This window comes from Apteryx rowi, unplaced genomic scaffold, assembly GCF_003343035.1.
Source record: "Apteryx rowi isolate R43461 unplaced genomic scaffold, aptRow1 scaffold_144, whole genome shotgun sequence".
Taxonomy (NCBI): Eukaryota; Metazoa; Chordata; class Aves; order Apterygiformes; family Apterygidae; genus Apteryx; species Apteryx rowi.
In genome coordinates, this window is record NW_020447686.1 from 845,632 (window position 1) to 866,995 (window position 21,364).

The 21,364-nt window shown below is 36.5% G+C and overlaps 1 protein-coding gene across 1 annotated transcript in view; it reads left to right on the forward strand.

Annotated features, from left to right (window-relative positions):
- STK24 (serine/threonine kinase 24) overlaps positions 1 to 21,364 on the forward strand; it is a 61,260-nt gene that overhangs the window by 1,068 nt on the left and 38,828 nt on the right. The window contains exon 2 of the mRNA XM_026058209.1: positions 16,771 to 17,001. Within this exon, the coding sequence (XP_025913994.1) occupies positions 16,771 to 17,001 (231 nt within the window). The remainder of the gene's footprint in view (positions 1 to 16,770; positions 17,002 to 21,364) is intronic.

A 21,364-nucleotide genomic window follows, 5' to 3' on the forward strand; every position in this document is an offset into this window, starting at 1 on the left:
GCTGTTTTTGTGTTGTAACTGTATTTTTTTAATAACTGGTGTGGTTTTCTGGTGATTACACTGGCTTTTCTTCCTTTTTTTTTTTTTTTTTCCAATAACAAACTACTGCCAGAAGAACCTTAAGGTCATTGGTATTTGCGTGTTATTGTAATGTTTTCCACATATTATTGGACACTTCCCCGTGCACAGCCCTCCCCCCAGTCCCCCAAAGAAACACTTGTGAATGGGGCATAGAGTTTTTCTCAAATTATTTTCTGGGTTAGAAGTTTTTGTGCTTGATTTGATTTAAATATTGATTTACTTCAGATCGTTTTCCCATGAATCAAATTCTAATTCATGAATCTTCTATCCTTGCATAGCCTGAGGATTTGAATTTAAAATGTTACATTTGTGTGTTGTTCAAAATAACTACTGTATTTCACACAAACTGAGGGGAAAATGGACAAGTAATAGTTAAGAGTCAGTTTGAAATGATGTATATTGCCATCTGCATAGTATCTTTTTCCTCTTCAGATTCTTTGTACTCTCACTCTACTTTTTCTTCTACCCTGGAGAGTTCTCAGCTTCTCTGTATGCTGTAAAGCTATTAATCTGAAAATATCCTTAAAATCACCCTTTATGTATTATTTGAAAGATATGGACATTTTAAAAAGAAGAAATTAAATGGAAGATAAACGATTTAAATGTTCTAAAGTTTGAATCATAGAAGCAATGAGAAAAATGTGTTTCTTGAGAAACTTCAGTAACATGTTGAATGGTTATGCCAGTGCTCAGGCATATAGTACTGGATGCCATGTAAGTACGTAGGCCCTCGCTCTGAACTTCTAAGTGTGTGTATTTGTCACTGTGTTGAGTGTTCAAGTTCAYCTTCCAAACACAAGCAGTTTGCTGATCTCCAAAGATAGAGAAGTAACATTTTGTTGCTATGGGTAGGGCTAGATTAATGTTGCCTTTTTTTAGACTTTGAAATATTTTAGAACCAATCATACTACTTTTTTTAACAAACAGAATCTGTAATATTTTTGAGTTAAAAAAGTTGGATCTGGAGATGCTGGGGAACAGAGAGAAGTTTGCATGCAGTGCTTACACATGTGATTGCATGATCTCTCAAAAGACCTGGGTTTTCTTGGCTTATTATTTATTATTTAATTTGTAATACTGTTAGCTGTACTAAATGGATAGATATTCCATGTTTTTTTGTTAATCCATATAATTTGGGGGTTTACTTCAAATCTTTTTTATTCAGTACAGTATTATTTTTCTCATGAATTTTTACTGTATTATTATGAGTGAGTTATTGAGTGTTTATGAACACTAACAACTATGTAAAAAAACCCAAAACCTACGGATAGGTAGATGCATAAAGTTTAAGGTTGGTAATGTGAAAACTACTTGTTAATTTTCTTGCCCAGTTCAAAATGTCTAGATCCGTTCCCACTCTGCCAGAGTATATAGCTATTTTATAGTGCCTGGTTTTCAGTACGTGATTCTCTTTAACTTTATTTGCAGATAAGTGCTCAAACTGTGTACGGTAAGGTRCATATAATTTGTCACATCTACTTAAATAAAGCAAAGTTTATGGTTTGTGACTTTTCATTATGTAGCAGAGAGAGGAATAGAACTCATTTCTCTAGAATGTACTTAAATTGCCTAAATCACAGGACTGTCTTTTCTTTCTGTACTGTGATCCCTCCTCACCACCTACCGGATTTTGCAACAAATGCTGTAAGCAATGTCAGTGACAAGTTATACAACTTTCTCTGATGTGTTTTTGCCGTACTTATGTAAGAGGGCAATCAGTATCCTAGAGTAAACAAGAGTAACTTCTTGACCCCCAAAAAAATCACATGCTGGGACAATGCTTTGTTACGCTGTTTGACCTGAGCAGAGTAGTGCATAAATAGAACAGAGGAATGAAGGATTAATGTATTTCTCTCTGAACAACTATCTGATCAGTGCTTAAAGGGCAATGCATAAAAAGTGAGTAGGTATAGAGTAAGCCAAAGGAATGAAAAACTTTGGGGGAAATGTAGGATGGTTCTGGAAGGCTGTCAAAACCTGAGATTCACTGTCTGCTGTGAAATGGGCATGTTTCAACCTGAATTGAAAGAGAGTTGGATTTTGACTTAAATTTTTATCCATGCAAATAAGTTTGGACTCAAAGTATATACTGTCCTTGTTTTAATGGCTTTGTATGTGTAGAAAGGAGTTCGAGCGTGTGGCATGAAGGTGTATCATTACTAAACTGAACGTATGTTGTCTTCTGTCTTTATGCTTCACCACTGACCTGTGAAAAATGCTTGTTTGTCTGAAATGCATGAGATTTCTGTAAGGCTGGCTCAGGAAAAAGTGTGTATGACCTATAAAAGTGTTTTTTTGGACTGACCTGCAGTTCAAGACCATGGTAAGCTTCTATAGCTTCTGTATGGAGCCATTCTAAATAACAAAATATTATCTAAGTTTATGGTAAGGGTACTTAGTGAACTGTAATATATTTTGAAGCTTATTAGGGTGTATTGGACCAAAAAGCTCAGGAAACATAGGCTGGCAGAGGAAAGCTTAAGGAGTGAAGCTGCAGAACACAGTACCATAGTACATCAAACTGTCAAATACGTGGCAGCAGCCAGTTTCAATGTAATCTTCAACAATAAAATGCTAAAATTAGTAGTGATTAAATGTCTTTTCCCTCCCTTTCACCAACTTAAAAAGATTTTTGGGTTAAGCCACATTTGATTTGTTTGCACTTTTCTTTTCCTGAAGTTTTAGAACTAGAAAAGCAGTTGGGCATTTTTACCCAGCTGTGAGGAATAGATTKTATTAGCTTATTTTAAATATGAGCTGTATATTATGGTAATAATAATAAGACTACTTTAAATTCCTTTTGAGGGAAGATAGATGCCTCCACCAACTTTAGATACCAGAGAAGTGAGAAAAGCCACAGGAGGTTTTTCCTTTTGGTAGTTAGTTGTGTTCAGGCAGTAAGGTGCCACAGTTGGATAGGATCTAGATATGACTGATGCTTCTAAGTGCTTCTGTAATAGAGGTGAAAAGGATTTTCAGATGTGCTTCTGTGGCATAATGAACACTGATACTGAGGGACTACAGAACTACAGGCTAGAAGTGATTCTTTTGTGTTCCTTTATTTTTCCTGTTTCCCTCCCCTAAAGAGAAAAAAGCCAAACCCCCAAATGCCCCAAACCCTACTCTTTTCAGAAAAAATATTTTCTGGAAGGGTTTACTTGTGTTTTCAGGTGTGCCCATATGTCAGCTTCTTAAAATTCCTAAGGTGCTTTTTGAATTCCATCGTCTTTAAGCCAAAACTTCTTGTATGTGATAAACTTTTTTTTCTCTCTTTATCTTCCTTCCTTTCTCTTTTTGGTAACAATAATAATGTTTATGTGGCAGTTTATTCATTCTTCTTTGTCTCTTCCAGTACAAGAGCTAAGAGGCATCAAATAAAGCTAGCAGGTGTCAGGAGTGGTTCTTCATCCAAAATGTGAAAAAGAATTGAAATTCACACCATCTTGCTGCAAGAAATGTTAATAGTTTGACTAGATTTAAGCAACAACTTGACAAATTCATGAAAAAGAAATCCACTGAGGGCTGTTAAACTTGCTGGAAGAGTATTTTGGGGAGTACTGCTATTTACTTGCCTGTTCTTATACTCTTCTCTAGTTGTTTGTTTTTGTCCACTGTAGGAGACAGTGTACTGGCCTAGACCTTTGTTCTAGTCTAGTGTGTCTGTTTTTTGTTCTTGCATATCATGTATATTACTATCTTCCTTATTATAACATACTCTCCTTAGAAGAAGCTGTTGTAACTGTCTTGTGTGTGAGCTCTGTGTGTTTTTCTTCTGTCTTTGGTAGTTGCAATCATTGGGTGRTTCATTCAAAGATACTAAAAAGGTCACGTAGCCTCTGCTGCCTTTCATCTGTCTCATCTGCAGCATGTGTGTAGATTACTTCTCCCTGATTCTATTTTTTGAAAGTTTGTGCTTACTGTTTAAGTTATAGTTTAATAAATACTGTGCAGTAACTTTGAGCACTTAATTATTTGGCAGTTCCTTGGACTGTTGAGATCATGGCTGATCTGTTCTAAAATATCCAGGATGATAGGGGAAATGTCAAGAATCTGTGGTGTATTACAAGCTTAGTCCTTGGGTGCAAGGGCAGAAGAGTTTTCATCTTTGTGAAAACAAAGTTGGCATCTCTGGCTCTGCAGGTAAAACGCTATGTCAGGACAATGCAATAGAAGTCTGGAGTTGTTCTGGAGAAGTCAATTCTTACGAGCACTGGAACTGCTCATACTGGTAAATCAGCTATAGCAACTTCTACGAAATATGTGGATACTGAGCTTTTGTTTCTCTTACATCCCCAAAATCTTGCTATTAAGCATCTGTAGATGTGTTAGAGTTGTTTTCCTCTGGATGCACTTCTGTGAATGGTTTCTTGGTGGTGTGATTTACTTAACTTTCAAGGAAGTCATTTTTGCAAGGTGAAGCTTCAATTTTGATAACGTTATTAACTCTTAGTGGTGTTAATTCAGAGACTGTACRGTTAAAATGACAGGAGTAGTGCTTTTGCTTTCTTGAACTTTAGCCTTTGTTCTTTTTTTTTCTGCTGCCTTTGTAGGATCTTCTCCATTATGACGAGAATAGCTGGTAACTAACTCTAATATACAGACTGCTCTGTCTTTGGGGAGCACTTTGAGATATTCAGTCTGTCACTTTTTTGGATTAACCTTATCACCTGGTGAATAGCTGAAGGATTTATTAGGACATCTTTGGGAATAAGGACAATAGTGAATCCTCTTTTTCCTGAATCTCTGTGTTAGGTTCTTTCAGCTCTTCTGTGATTTTGGAGCTATCCATTTTAGGCATGCTTTCCAGGCTTATAATTAATTTTATATGTTTATATAGAAGTTTTTCTAGTGACCCATGAGGTAAGAAAAGTTACTCTTGTTTTGGAAAGATGAGCTTATAAAATCCAGTTTTGGATCTCTGCTCCGGTGTCAGTCACATCTAAGATAGTTGGTTGTTGTTGTCAGTTAGCACATGAGTAATGTCAGTATTCACTCTTCTGTCTTATTGTTGTCTCACTGATAGTGTCAACAGCCTCTGAACAGGAAAAAAGTGTTTTTGTCAGGTGGACTTTCTCAGCAGGTAAGCAGATACAGCTTGTGGCAGGTGTATCTTTCAGGAATCCTCATAGACCAGTCAGGCTAGTCAAATGTYGTGACAAGGTCCCAGTTTAATTTTCAGGTAGATGCCCTTTTAATCAACTGTCATCGTTGTTCCTGGAGAGACAAAAAGAGTGATAAAGAATGAAGTACATGTATTTAAATATTGGGGCTTGTGTTATGAGTGATATATAAGCCTTTGGCAGTGACTTTTACGCAGTGTTTTTTTTCTGTGTTTCTGAGATAGGAAATTGGCTACATTTTAAATTTTATTTAAATCCTTTTCATGCTACCTGTCTTGGGGGTGAAGTACCAAATACTAATAAATAAAGTCAACACGGCATCTAATATCGAATACTGCATCCCATAATGATTTGATCCAGTGATTACTTTTGTTCCGATATACCTACCTGCATTGGTGGAGCCCTGTTTTATTAACTGTAATTGTGCGTGGATAAAAGTGGTCATGGATGCACCTATTTAATCAAAACCTATTTTACTTGCAAACTCTTAAAATTGAGGGCTTTGAGTTCATCTGTGTACATATATTGATTAGGGGATCTGTTAATGATTCCATATGTATGGACCTGATAATGAATAACAGAGATGATACATTGGGAAGCATCACTTTAATGTACTGAATTTTAGATGCAGAAGGAAAACTGCTATAAATAAAATATTTTTATTTCTTCTTCTCATAAAAAGAAAAAATAAATAATAAAATGACTCTGTGCTCCATGAGAACAGTCCCAGAACAGTGTTATTCTGGGATTTTCTAACCCATCATTAAAATGCTCTCCCTTCCCTATAGGGAAAGACTATTTTTATGATGGTCTTCAGATTCCATATTCCATTTTTTTGGTACAGAGAAATTTAACTGTGAATGTAGCAATTTTATTTTCACAAAGATGAAAACTCTCTTAAGCTGATGCATTTGGGTTTTGTGCCTAATTGAGCTTTGCGCCATCATCAGTACAAGGTGATGATGGCATTTCCAAGTTAGTTGTTGCTGGTAGAATCCGTATGTTTTTCTTAAAGTGTATTTTAAGCTTTGGTATATTATCTGAAACCAAACTCATGTGCTTAGGATGCTTAGGTCTAAAATCAGATAAATGTAGTTTACTTTTGAAGAGATGTATTGAATAGACAGTCTTTTTGTAGTGGAATGGCCTTCATATTCTAATCCTTTGTTTACTGGAAGTATCTATGCATGGAGTCGTTCCCTCTTAGTGAACAAGAACAGATCTGAGAATAATTAAATGTTTATGTTGCAGAGGCATCATGCTGTTCTGTGTGTTGTTTGTATATTAGTATAAAATTAATAGCCTTCTACCATGTAACTGTATAGAAACTGATGCTTGAAACAGGAAAATTCTGGGAATGCTTGTGCTCTTGTATTCTATTTTTAGTAGTGCTGTTAGGCAGCTTCTTAAGAAACAAGCATTTGGATTTTCTTGTCAAATGAAAGGATGAGTCAAGGATCTCCCCTCTAATTCTGGGAGTGCTGTAGATCCTAAAACTCATTCTTTTTTTCCTTCTTTTCCTCAATTAGTGTTAATGCAACATCATATATAAATGCTTCTGATTACTGTTATTTATTGGGCCRTTCATCCTGGTGGTGGGAATTTGCACAGAGTCACTACTTTCTGGGAGTAAAGAATAACTTAGCATATTAAAGGTGATTTTTACAGTATTTGTAGATAAGTGGTCTTTTTAGCAAGTGGGAATGAGTGAAAGACATTTTTCCAAGAAGTGCTGTTTGGTACTCTTTTTCTTAATTGTTTTTACCTTCTTGGTGTCTAAAATATAATTTTGGTTTTGCAACTGTGCAATCTGCTAATAATATTCATTTGTTTTAGTTCTGTGCTCAAGGCTTGAACAGATTTTTCAATTGCAGCGATTTACTTTAAAAAACTATGATGGATGGATGGAAGAAGAAGTCAGTTACAGGTTATGAAAGTTTTCAGCTACATTGCATTTAAAAAAAATGAAGAGCTTGAGAAGTTATTTAGAAATTCAGTTTATTTAATTGGGATACGTTCTTTCTGAAGACTCATAAAAAGCAGGCCAGTTAATAGTTGGTTAACTATTAATTTTGGCGTTAAATTCTTAACACTGTAAATTAAGTAGCTTTCTGAATCAAAAGTATTATAGCTTTAACTTGTGACTTTTGTGGGGGACTTTAGGCTCAAGAAATGATATTAGTTCACTGGGAATTTGGAAACATATTTTGGAGATCCATGTCATTCCTTATTATGATAGTTAATTTATTGTTAATTTTTTCCACTGGTTGCATTTCTTCCTCAGAAAGAACAATTTGATTATGGTAGTATATGTCCTAAATGAGTAATTACAGTATTTAAGATAGAAAATGAGGAATGTGGAATATGTGTGTTTTAAGAATAAAAGGAGGGAACAATCACTGTTGGCTTTTTTGATCTTTGATGAATTACCAGTGAATTAACTGGATCTTAGTCTTAGGCCTTGATAGTACAGACAAATTCTTTCACACTAGTCTTGGCACCCTTCATTAAATTGGTTGTTGCTCTTTATGATAAGTATAAGGTGGCTATCCTAGCTAAGCTGGATTTATATTATTATGTATAAATAAAAGTGGAAGTTAGTTCCCTTTGGTTCAAATGTTAAAGCTTTTTTTTTTTTTTTTAAATTTAAAACTGATTAGTGCTTACTTTGCTTGAAGAATTAGCCGCTCCATTAAATATCTTCAATCTGCTAATTGTCAGCATTTCCTTGTATCTGCTAATTGTCAACATTTCCTTGTGGTTGGGCTGCTTCCATTTATATGTTGTTCATTTCTTTTTTTCTTGTTTATATAAAAATCCCAGACTATAAATCCAAGTACTTAATATGTTTTGTCCTTTTGGGTTAATGGCCAGCCCTTAGAAAATGTAGGTAGGACTTGATACAATTGAGTAAAATTGAGCAATTTATCTTCTGCATTCTGTTGCTGTCATATCTCAGTTTCTCATCAACTACAGGAAGCTGTGCTGTGTATTTTATCAGTTATTCGTATATGGTGTGTATGTGTGTATATCTCTCCCTGAAAGCAAAACTGGTACTGACTTCAGAGGAAAGGAAGGTGCTGGGAAGCAAGAACTGAGGCTTCCCTTTCCTGGAAGTAGTTGTTCCTGATGTTTTGAAAAAATTTTTTTTAAGCATATGTTTTTGTTTTTGTGTTGTTGTTGTTGTTGTTTTTATTTCACTTCGATAGTCCAGGCTCTGTGAGAGGTCTAAATGAACTGATTTTATGCATTTTAACTGATTAAAATATATTGCTAACGTTACTGCTTGTGCAACTAGCTCTGTGGAGGTAAAAGTAAAAATTAAAGCTGCTTAATRTTTGTCTATGTTGAGGTGAATGGGTTAAAAATCCTTTTTGAGAGATTGTTAATGATGATATAGGAAAACCTTTTTAGTGCTCCTCCTAAAATAGAATGCTGTGTGAAGAATGGTGACATCAAGCACACTAGCTGTTTACATTTGTCTGACTTTTAGGCTTGAATACCTCTTGGTACTTGAGAAAATGGCTTGTATCAACTTGTCTGCTAGATTTCTGTTGGCTGGTCTTTGTGTAAGTTAATTTAAAATAAAGGAACAATGTACAGCAACAGTGCCTGTTTTGAAAAGAGATTCATGTGTTTGTGCACTGTTTTTGTTGTATAGCTGAAAATAAATATGAAATAGTGTTATTCTTGCTGATGTTAAATACTGCTTGGTCCTATCAGAAAGAAATAATGGMTACACTACGTCACTTGTTCCTGTGCGTAATTGCTAAAATACTCTGGGCTACTCTTTCTTCCTATCAGTTTGTAAGATTAGGCTAATTGATAACATGTTTCAGTTAAACTAGTCCTTACTAAGAGAAGATTGAGTACTGAAAGTTTAAGGCGCTATAGTTGAAACAAAATTTCAAGCATGTTTGACTACTGGCTGTACCAACGCATAAGCCTTGGTGAATTAGCACAGAATGTGACCTGGAGAGTTGTAACCAGTTAATTAGTTTAACTCTTAGAATTATTTTTGTTAAATGCTTCTGACACTAAAAAACAGTATTTCCATTTAACTGTACTTACAATTTCAATCTATAGTGTTGCTTTGAGTTAAGAGTTCTGTGAATTAAATTCTCGTTGGACATAATCTGAATAAATATTGTGAGGAACTTTTTGCCTTTCTAGGAACTTCTTTTGTCTCTATTTTCCTACTGTAACACTAGGTTGATTTTATTCCCTTTCTTATTCCATTTTAATCTTTGGCAATAAAAATAATTCTTGGTGTGGTAGAAATAGTGTATTACAGAACAGTTGAAATTGGAAGGGACCCATGGAGAGCATGTGGTCCACCGCCCTACGCAAAGCAGAATCAACTAGAGCAGGTTGCTCAGGACTGTATCCAGTCAGGTTTTAGGTATCTCCAAGGATGGGGACTCTCCACAACCTGCCTGGGCAACCTGTTCCACTGTTTGACCACCATTACAGTTAAACAACTTTTTTTCTTGCATTTAARCAAAATTCCTGTATTTCAGTTTGGGCTCACAGCCTCTTGTCCTTTCACTGAGTACCACTAAGAGGAGTCTGACTCAGTCTTCTTTACTCCCTTCCATCAGGAATTATTTGTACACATTCATAAGATTTCCCCCTTCCACCCCCTCAACAAGCCTTCTCCAGGCTAAACAGTCTCAGCTCTCTCAGCCTTTCCTCATGTGTTAGATGCTCCTGTCCTTTAATCATCTTTGTGGCTTTAATCATTCTTCACTGGACTCTCTCTACTGTACTTGTGTCTTATATTGGGGAGCCCAGAACTGGACACAGCACTTCAGATGTGGTCTCACCAGTAGAGAGTAGAGTAGAGAGAGAGCTGAGTAGAGAGGAAGGATTGCCTCCCTTGACCTTCTGGCAACGCTCTTCCTAATACAGCCCAGGAAGCTGCTGGTCTTCTTTGCCACAAGGGTGCATGCTGGCTCATGTTCAATTTGCTGTCCACCAGGACCCCCAGGTCCTTCTCTGCAAAACCACTTTCCAGCAAGTCAGTCCCCAGCCTGTCTTGGTGCATGGGGTTATTCCTCCCCATGGGCAGGACTTTGCATTTCCATTTGAAGTTTGAGATTCCCGTCAGCCCATTTTTCCACCCTGTAGAGGTGTCCTGCAACTGAATGCAGACCTCTAATTCCTCCTGCTTGTTCCCCATCCTGCATGCATTAGTGCTCAGGGACTTGAGGGGCACTCAGTCATGCTAATTTCCCAGAAAAGGTAAGAGGGTTTCTGCCTTAGAGCTTGCTTTCTTCTTCGTGCTTCCTTATTTGTGTGCATAAGCTTGAGTTGGGGCCCCTTCAGCTCTGTTTTGCTTGTTCCCATCATCCTGCGCCCTTTGCTTGCTAGCCTGGTCCACCACTTCATTATTTGACTGCGGGTCATCATCTCCCTCCCCTGTTGTTCCTAGCTTAAAGTTATTTTCACCAGGTTGGCCAGTGTGTTGGCAAAGTTGCTTTTGGTCATTTTGCCATGGTCATTGGATCCTGTCTCTTCCTAGCAGTCCTTGATCCTGAAAGATGGTCTCATGGTCATAAAAATCAAATCCCTAGCTATGCAAACAATTGTTGGCCCATTCCTCCTCGAACCCTTTCCCCTTCACAGGTAGGATTGAGGAGAAAATCAGCTGGGCTCACATGCCCTTGACCTTCACCCCCAGAGCCATGTAGTCATGCTCGATAAACTTCAAGTCTCCCCTGGCTTTATCATTGGTGCCCACATCATTGGTGCCCAGATGGAAGAGTAGCAGGGGTAATGTCCAAGGGCTGGACAAGCCTCAGCAGTCTCTCCACAATATCCTGGATCTGAGTCCCTGGCAAGCACCTAACTGCCTTAGACAGCAGATCAGAATGGCAGATAGGGGTCTCCATCCCCTGCAGGAGGGAGTCTTCCACAGCTATCACTCACCACTTCCTCCTGGTGCTGTCATCAGATGTTTTGTGTACCCTCTTTCTGTTTTAAACAGATATATTTTTGTATCTTTTGTTATATGATGCAAGTAGTACAAAAGTTTGGGTAAGAGGTTGATACACCTTTCTGTAGAATATAAAAATTGTTTCATTCCCTTATGTGGTAGGTTACCCACCTAACTTAAGAAAAAGTCCAAATTTGATCAGTAACTTTTGATGGATATATATGATATAGTCGGTGTTTCTGTTATATATATAATCATCTGAAGCTCATTTTAGTAGGAGGTTGATGTTTGTTTTGTGAATGTAATACGTGATAATCATCATACACATTAACAGTGAAAAGGCCAGTAGTGGTGTCCTCAGAAGCAATGTTGTGCCTTTTTTTTTTTTTAATCTTTTATTTCTATCAGTTGAAAGAAATCTCAGTTTCTTGTTTAGAATGTGGAAGTGTGGTGACTTGCAGTTATGGGGCAAAGGAAGACACGAGGAAAACAATTCCTCTAGTTGCAGTGATCTTAATCTTCCTCTCTAATATTGAGAGTTTTTAATTTTGTGCTATAAAACACATTGACTCTGCTATTATACATAATGTAAATTATTAAGCTTCTGGTTAGCCATCTTAATATGGTTTATTAGTTTATAACTGTGTTTAGAGAAGAAGGATTAAGCACTACATAGTAAAGAAATACAAGGAAGAAAATTAGTTTGACTTTGAAGTTCTGCCTTGGATGCAAATAATTTAAAACATGTCAGYTGATGAGGTTAGATCATAGGCCCATCTAGTCCAATGTTTTGTCTTTGGTGGTGGTCATTGCTGGATGTCTAAGAAAAAGTGTAAGAATAGGGCACTTGTGATATTTCCATTGCATACTTCCACAGCTTGTGATAAATTTTAAGGATTTCCAGAGTCAAAAGTGATTACCTTGATTTTTTTTTTTAAATTATTTTTTTCCATTAGTTTCTCCAGTCCTTAAGAAGTTCATAGAGTTCATCATCTGCAGCATCCTGTGGGAGGGTGTATCCAGGTTTATGTGCATGTGTGTGAAGAAGAGTGTGTTTTGAACTTCTCCATGCTGACTCCTGAGAATGGTAGCAGACAGCTGTAATCGTCAACAACCATAAGCCATTTCACTGTGTGGTATTTTATATTCACTAGGAATCTCTGAATCTGTTACAAATGGTAGTATTTTGGGCTTGATCTGGATAGAGAGTGAGGATTTCATAAAAGAACTGCTGATAATAGTTTTGGTCTGACTAATTGGAAGCTGATTTGGTAAAATGAAAAGGTATGCAAAAGGAGGTCTTGAATGATGATTGCCTGTTTCAGAAGAGCAGACAGAAAAATTAGAGATCTGTGAGTGAAATCAGTTGTGCTCATAAGCTCGAGGACTTGAACATGGAGATGGCTTGTGATTCCTGTAAGTGAAAGAGACGAAAATAGTAGAAAAGGGTTAAAAAGCTAACTAGATGAATAACCCTTCATGAACAGAGATTAGAAACAAGAGTTGGAAAGAGATGGAGAAAAAAACTCATTTAGTTAAAGCCATGTCTTAGGTCAGAATGAATAAAGTTAGAAGTACTTATTTAATCTGACTAGTTTGGATTTCAGTGTCATTTTCTGCTGAGATATAGAGGAGATTAATTCAGATAAGAATTAGGGATTCATAAAAATAAGTTGGTCATATATAGCACTGGCTATAGAGGGGAGTACTGACAGTTGATGTCAGAGTGGATGATACTGCTGTTTTCTCCAGGATTGTTCTTGACTGTTGATGATTGGAAAGTGACCTTATCAAAAGAAAAGTCAGTGCATGCTGTTCAAATTTGCTGATGATGCAAAATTTAAAGGCACCCCTTATACGCAAGTGTATTAGGCCATTACTGAAGAACTAGATGACCCTGAGGATTTGAATCACCAAAAATAGCACTAAGTGCAAGGTGTCAGAGGTAGGAATCAGTGCAAAGAACCTTTGCAGTAGACTGTAAGTTCATTAATTGGAAATGCAGAGAATTAGGAAGAGGTACATTCCAGAATTTGTTTCTTTTTTTGCCCARGTGTGTATTTTGTGACATGCTTTGAAGGAAATCTTTAGTGGTAGAGAATTTAGCTCCTTGTCAAACAAGATGATTAGCATTATCCTTTTGCAGCAGATGTTGCTATTCTATTCTGCAGCTGCCAGCCATATTCGGACTGCTAAGTTGCAGGAAAGCTCTTTTCTCAGTTCTCTTAATTCTAATATTAGCCAGAAAATGCTATATGCTTAGTAAAAACTTGCATAGAGTCAGCAAACTGGTGGTGGCAGAATCCATGGAAAATATTTTTCTTGTGTTCTATATAGTCATATAGAAAGAATATTTATGAAGCTATTTATTTTGACTCTGCTGGAAGTCTTTACAAAAACAAAACAAAACAACAATTGGGGAGAATCCTTTTCAAGTGTTATCTTGGAAAAAATAAATGGAAATTGGTCACTCATGTAACTATGAATGCAAGTAGTGCATTATGAGTCTGGAGGCCTGGACTGTCCATTTCTGAAATAGGGCAGATCATTAGAGAGACTGGTAGTTTTCCAGAAACATAGATTGCCAGAAGTTTAAGGCTCTCACTTCAAACACCTCCTTTCCTGGGAAGAGAATTTTGCCCTTCTCACAGGGCAGTAGAGCTCTCTTGTAAACAGCTACTACATCCTGTTGCTCAGAAGAAAGTTCAAGAATGGTAACTTCTTAAATTTTAAAATTAAGAAATGATTTTACAAAAGTTCAGATTTGGAAAGGAAAAGAACAATATTAAGACCAGATATTATTGAACCAGTCATTTTGCAAAACTGCTACGAAATGTTGATTAAAAAAAATCATGTAGGAACAGGTCTTTTCTGCTTCCCAGAACATCCACAAACAGTCTTCTCTGCTTTTTTGGAATTATTAACACAAAATGACTGGGAAATAAGTCTGCTGAAGTTGTTTATAAAACCATCAGTCTAATACTAGAATCCAGAGTACTTGATACTTTGTAAAAACAAACAAAAAAACAAAAAAACACTCTGTGAGAGTTCTGCAAATCTTTGAAGATTGTGATGCTGTGAAGTAAGGGGCCTTATTACATGACTGTAATAGGTGTTTCAGGAATTGAGGGAAAAGGGAGACTGGGGAATGAATACATATGGCCCACAGATCTTAAAGAGCTGCTGGCAAGTAGCCCTCTTACTCTTCTTATTTTTGTTCATATGAACATTTGTGGTACACTGTGATTCTAAGCAGTACTGTCTTTTTTAGTCTCTCTGGAGGTGGAGCACAGAATTTTTCAGGCAGCTGTGATTGGGATCAGTTTGTGATTTACCCAGATACCTTTGTAATGATGTAACGCTTAGATTCCTGTGGCTAGTGAATGGAACTAGAAGACCTGTGTGGATGGATTAGGCATCCACAGCAGCTCTTTGCAGCCACGTCATCTGAARTTCTAACATGGTATACATGAATGCATAGATCTGTAATTGTCTCCCTCAAGGGAAAAAAATCTGATCTAATTACTAGGGTTTTTTTTTTTTAATTGATCAAGAATTCTGAGATATGTCTGTGTTTTGAATATTGATAAAGGAGCATTCTGTGGGACATGAGGACAAACCACTACAGCACTGCTGGATTTAGTGCCTGTTTTTGTACACTTACACTCTCTTATAGATGATACTCCTGGAAGTGTCTGGAGAGGTTACTATGTGGTTAAAGGTAACTTCATTTGTTGGAAAGCGTGAAGTGCCCTGGCTTGGTTTTCAAGTGGGGGAGATATTAGCTTGTTATGCTATACAATTCTGGTTACWTTACAATTAGGGGAGGGACGAATTTGTTTTAGTGGGAGGGAGTTGGGTCTGTTGACAGCTTGGCTGTTCTTTGTAATGGTAAAAGGGTGATGAAACCTTAGGTCATTTTGTTTCTTGGAATTGACTTCGGATAGAAGATGTTTAATAAGACTTAAATCAGGAAGAACTTCTTGAGGCTGTGAAATCTTACAGTATGCTTAGAAGAGTGTTTTTCTTAGGACTGATCTCACTAGAGGTCTATTCTTGGAATGACATCTGAAGACTGTGATCTCTTGCAGCTTGCTTTAAAGTATTAGAAGAGGCAGTGTACTCAGATATTTTGAAGGCCAGATAGCTTGTGACTGTCTGAGTCCAGAGATAAATCCACTAACTTCTTCAGGCCTTTACCCCTTTATGGGTGGTCTTGATTCTGTCATCATGTGGCAAAAAGTCTAATTCACCCGTGAAATACATGTACTTCGTAGCTTTAGACAAACTATTTAAAGTCTCTTTTAAAATATCTGCCTCTTGGGGCTGTGACGATTAATTATGTAACCTTTGAGATGTGAGAGCAGAAATCGACATAAGTATAGATGAGAGATTCTTTATAAGCTAAATTTAATTACTAAAGAGAAAATGTTGGATCGATGCTTGTCTATGGTAACTTACAAATTTTCTTTTCCCCCATTTATGTTTCTACAAAGTTTGGCTAAGTAGTATAAACTGTTTGGGTTTATGCTTATTTAGGCATTACTGATTTCTTTCTTGTGTGAGCTTTCTTCTCTGCAAGCAAAGTATTTTCATGCTTGTTAACATGGAGCTCATCCTCCTAAGTAGTAACAAGTTTTTTTAGGGTGTTTGTTTTACTTCTGAAGGGAAAGAGTGCAAGAGTGTAATTTATATACTTTTTTAATTAACTATAAAGACTCCTTGCTGTTAGACTAGAAAGGTACACAATGCAACTCATCATCTGTGTATTGAAAGTGAGAAGTCTAAGAGCAACAGTAGCCAACTGATTTGATAGTGGAGAAAAAACTACTGTGGTAGAGCAGATGGGGTTCAAAGGTCTTGCATTGTTGAGATAGCACATTTAGGCAAGTGCTCATAGTTTTCACATGACTCAGTTGAAATGAAGGTAGTTAGTTGTTTTTTTTTTTTTTAAAGAAGTGAATGAGTTTACCTAACTGGGAGAAGAAAAAGAAGAAGGAAAGAAAAATCCTGCTCCAGAAAACCTTGGGGTTAGGGATCTGAAGGAAGCATGGCAGTTCATTCAGATGATCCTTAGTAGGAGAAAATTGGGGACGATTGCTTGCCATATCAAGCAAAAGGAAATAATAGTCTCTGAACTGAAGAGCAGGAACAAAATACTTAAGAAGAAGAGGTATGAGGAAAATACCAAGGAGTAGGACCCTTGCTTTGGGGAGGAATCATTTTCAAGAGAAAAGGGTGGAAAAAGGCTTGCTTTTATTGGTCGTGATATTTGACCTATTTTAGTTTTAATAGTAACAAAATCTCAGTAAGGGTCTTTCATTCTCAATGCTTAGTTGCACCTCATTGGCCAAGAAGGAGAAATGGAGGTAGCAGCACTCTCTGATGCCAGATAGCATAAATCCCTGTCACAGAGACCATGATAAATTTGCACTTTAAAATACAGGGAAGGATAAATGTTGCAGTGTGTGCATATAAGGTAAGTAGGAAGAACACATTAATTATGGAGGTGGAAAAAGAGTAGCTGGAAGAGGATGGTGTAGAATCTGAAGTGTTTTCTGCCTTTAAAAATGTTGCATTTCATTTTAATGTTACAAATACTGAGTAACTTTTCTCTTATATTTTTAACAGACTCTGAAGGCAGATCCAGAAGAACTRTTTACAAAACTGGAGAAAATTGGTAAGGGCTCTTTTGGTGAAGTTTTTAAAGGAATTGACAATCGGACTCAGAAAGTGGTTGCTATAAAAATTATTGATCTGGAAGAAGCAGAAGATGAAATAGAAGACATTCAACAGGAAATCACGGTGCTGAGTCAGTGTGACAGTCCATATGTAACAAAGTATTATGGATCCTATTTAAAGGTAAGATGCTCATAGCTGATGGTGGTTTGATTTTTATAAGTAACTTTTTCCGAGTCATCCACTTATACCTGCTTTCACAGGCAAGGTTATTCAGAATTCATTTGAAGAAAAATGAAGTAATTGACAGAACTTAATGGAAGAAAACTGAGTGTGTCTTTTGCTATTTCTGTACAAAAAGAAATTTGAATAACACCAATTTGTTAAGCTCTTTCTAAGTAATAATTTAGATTCTCCTGATATTAAAAGAATGTAACTCTTTAATTGTTGATTACTTTCAGAAAACATAAACCTAAATCTGCATTTGAATTGTCAAAATATTAAAAATGATGCAATATTGGCTGTTTTGCTAAGTTTGAAAATTTTTGTTAAGGTTTGAATTAGTGGCAAATTTTCAGTCCTTTTTTAAGGAGACTGAACCTAGTCTTGCTCTAAGTGATTTAAAAATTAAAAGCAAGAAGTTAATTTAAGAAGACAGCACATTAGCCATAAATGTAAGCTAGTGGAAGGGGTTTTCAGTAACTGCCTTTTGGGTCTGTTCAACCAGCCCCTTCTCCTCCCCCCGTATTAATTTATTTCAGGGTTCTGTTTTAATGGTGCCAGATAAAGTGTTTTTTTAATTGACTGGATATAGAGATTTATTGTTTCTAGAAGGTAGTGAAACCACGTGGAAGCTTTTGGTACTACTTTATTTATTTGGTCACACTTGATCCCCATCTGGATAGCTTTCTTTTATGACAGTGAGATGGCAAGTCAGAGATAAGAGATTGTTCTCTTGAAAGGGTTTGAAGTTATGAGTAAGAAGAATATACTTTAAAACTGATTTTCAGGCTGCTTTTGCCTGTCTAGAAATATTCTACTTTGTCAGCAAAGACATGAAGGTTCTGGAAGGGGGACCTTTTTTTTCCTCTGGATTTCTGAGATTTCCAGTTGATTGCCAAGAAAAAGGAATTTTTCCCTGAATCCAGGAGATACATAACTGAAGGGACAGTTTATCCTTTCCTCTTTATGTTCTGGACCAATCTACTTGGCAGCTTATCATTGAGGGCCCTGTGAATTGTTTCAGACCTAATATCCTGTTACCAGTACTGTACTTAAAACCTAAGTGTAAACACAGATCTGTAAAGTATCAGGAGGTGCATGATTTAACACAGTAAATTCGATAAACTTTTAATCATCTCTTTATTTCTTCTTTTGAAATTTCTTGATCTAGCTTTGGTAGTTATGCRAAGCATGGCATATAGAGAAAGCAAAAGCAAAATTTCTCTCCTTGTGGGCTTTCTCCCTGCTTCAGATCTTTTTGTTTTACAGGAGAACCTTGGTGAGTGAAGATAATACAGGATAATAAAATCTTACAGAATAAGTGAAATAGAATACAGGAAAAGTAGTTAGGAGTTTGCCGGAAATGCCACCTAATAGTTTTTAAAGTACATAATAGCAGTGAGGCTGTAAAAGAAAATCTGGTGTCCAAAATGGAGTTGAGTGAATGTCAAAAGTTTGTGAGGGTAATACTGGCAACTGTTACTAAGTGAAAGAGAGAGGAGACTGTAGGGCTCAGTGGCTGCAATGGGTTTGGTTTAAACACTGAAAGTGTCATAGGTGATATTGGTGCTTATTGCTTTGAGGAGGGCCCTCTGATAATACTTGTTCCTTCAGCATCCTTCCTGTCAAGTGTAGTAATGTGAATTTTACTGTGAATTTTCYGGCTTGATGTGGTCTTTTCCTAACAGACTGCACTAACAGTGGCTACATAAGACTCAGTTACTTCTGATAGCCACAGGAGGAACATTTAGCTCTTTCTAAATGTACAGCTAGTCATGTTTATTCATTACTTCAGAGCTCTGTAAATATGTAGATTCTTTTTCAAGGCACTTTTGATTTGGTGCTACAGAACTTTTGGTCTTCAAAAAACCCCATAGTTTTTTATTTATGCAGTTAAAAATTAATATGCGGGAATTATATGATGCTGAAGTGACAAAACTTTGTAAAGGAAACATTATGCAGTTGTATTAGCTTTTTAAAGTAAGAATCAGATCTATTATTAGATACTAATGCTGCATAATAATTTATATGTATATTTAAGAAGTAATGTATTAATGTTTAAATGAATTGGTTAATATTCTTGGCTAGGAATCTAAACTTATTTGCTGTAGAATTTTGTTGTCTTTGCAAGCCAGGACTGGCATTTGTAGTCCTAAGGGACTGGTCATCATCTGACTCTCTCCATCACCAGGAATATTCTATATGTTAATATCCACGTTTTGAGTGATTAGGAGACATTATTTCTTCCATGTTTGGATAGTTTAGCAGTAGTCATAGGAAGAATACTAATTTTTTCTCACAGAATGAACTTCTTTAAAGTGAACAGGTAGACAAACTGTAAGACCTTAGGGTATTTTGCCAGCCACCGCAACAGTTGTTGTGATAGCTTCTATCTGGAAGATTTGGACTTCTGTATGCAACTGCTGCTATTCAGAAATAGGAATCTCTTTCTCCAAAACCCGTACAGCATGGTGTATGCTGACCATGTATCTGCTGGATCTTGAATAGAAAGAGGTACCATTTATAGAGAATTCTTAAGTTGATTTTTTGTAAATTATGTATGGCGGACAAATACCAATTTCCATCTTTCTCTCTTTCTCCCCCCCCCCTTCTTGCTCCAGATCAGTTTTATTTCCTTAAGTTTCTTACATACCCTTTTATGAGCTAAATGTGTGTGTACTTTGTTAGGTAGTTACTTTTCTCCTGAGTATTCCCTTATCAATTATTAAATAGGAGGGAGTAGGTTTATGGGAACTTTTGATTTTTATTTTGTTATAATAAGTTCCAAGATACTGGAGAAGAAGAATTTCTACCCTATCTGGGACACTACAGACTTTGGTTAATATTCATGTCCCCTTCCAGAAAAAGTTTATGTAATTGCAGAAGACCTGTCCTGATGTCTTTTAAAATGTTTGACAGATTTTAAGATGCATTCTGTATTTTCAAAGGTGGTAATGGGCAGTGCTACAAAGTGTGTGACCTCATATATTTTTGAAGATTCTCAAGGTAGAGTGAATATCTAGTTGTTTTTTTTTTAAATATGAATCATCTGTCTCTGAGAAATCCCTCTTGTATTGGTCTCATTCTCTCTCATTCCACACCTGCTTCAGTTGAGCTACATGACAGTACATGCCCAGTGTGTTGGGGGATCTGCTGCAGGAAATTTTGTAAGGCTTGTATGATACTGCTCTACTTGCCTGAGGCCTCTTACTATCTTCGGATGATGTTTGTGAGAACAGCTTGTCAACTTTTGGTGTCTACTGCCAAGTATACATGGACATACAACTTGAAATGAGTATATCATAGTAATTATTTTGTCCTATAAATTTGCATTTTAACTCATTTTTAGCTACTTTTTAGCAGAGGGTAAAATATCCAAATTTGCCATGCTGAATTTTCTTACTCTAAAAATTTTTTAATATCCTAACTTCATCTTTTCAGAAATGTATTTGCCTTGTCCCAATTATTTTTAAATTCAGGGACTAAGCCATGTGTGTGAAGTATTACTACTTTAACATGGAAAGTGAGTCCAATATGAGAAGCAGCTTATTGCCTGCATAGAGCAAATCTGTTCCCTCTAGACTTTGTTATATGTCTGTTATCGGAGGTTTATGTGTAATTGCTGTGGTCAGAGTTTGATCGAAGAGAGCAATAAGCAGTAGTGAAGTGGGTACTAGTTTATATTGTCACTATGACTATAAATTAATTTGAGGAAGTTCTTTTTGCCAGAAGCCCCAAATTCTTAATACAAAACAGAAATGCAAGTACTCCTTTCTAAATCCACATTTTTTAAATATGATGTCTTCATGTTCCCATTCTATTAGGTCAAAGGGGTTCTGTCTATGGTATGAGATGATAAGTAGGGTGTTACTCTTAAAGCATATCTCAGCGACGTGGTTTATGTGGATGCATATAGCTAAAGGGAATACCTCTCCTTATAGGCCATGGTGTGTCAAAAACCTGTATCAATGTTTCCTAATGAAATTGGCATGTGTGATGAGCACCCCTCTTCTCCCCCTCCTCCCCCCCCCGCCCATGATGTGATTAAATGCTCCACAGAGAGAAGAATTAAATCTCTTTTTAGATCCTTATAAAATTCATTTATGAAACCTCTCTGAGTCTGTTGTAATGGAATAGGAATTCTTTGTGTTTCTTTTGGGATTTATTTTTTTGTAAAATTGTCTAAAGTTGTCTGCTCTCTTCTGAGTTTTGCCCTACTATACCTCTTCAAAAGTATTGCTATAAAATCTTTTTATTACAAAAAATTTCTGTTTAGGAGTCTGTCCACTCTTTTGTATGCATATTACTCTGCTTTACCGATTTC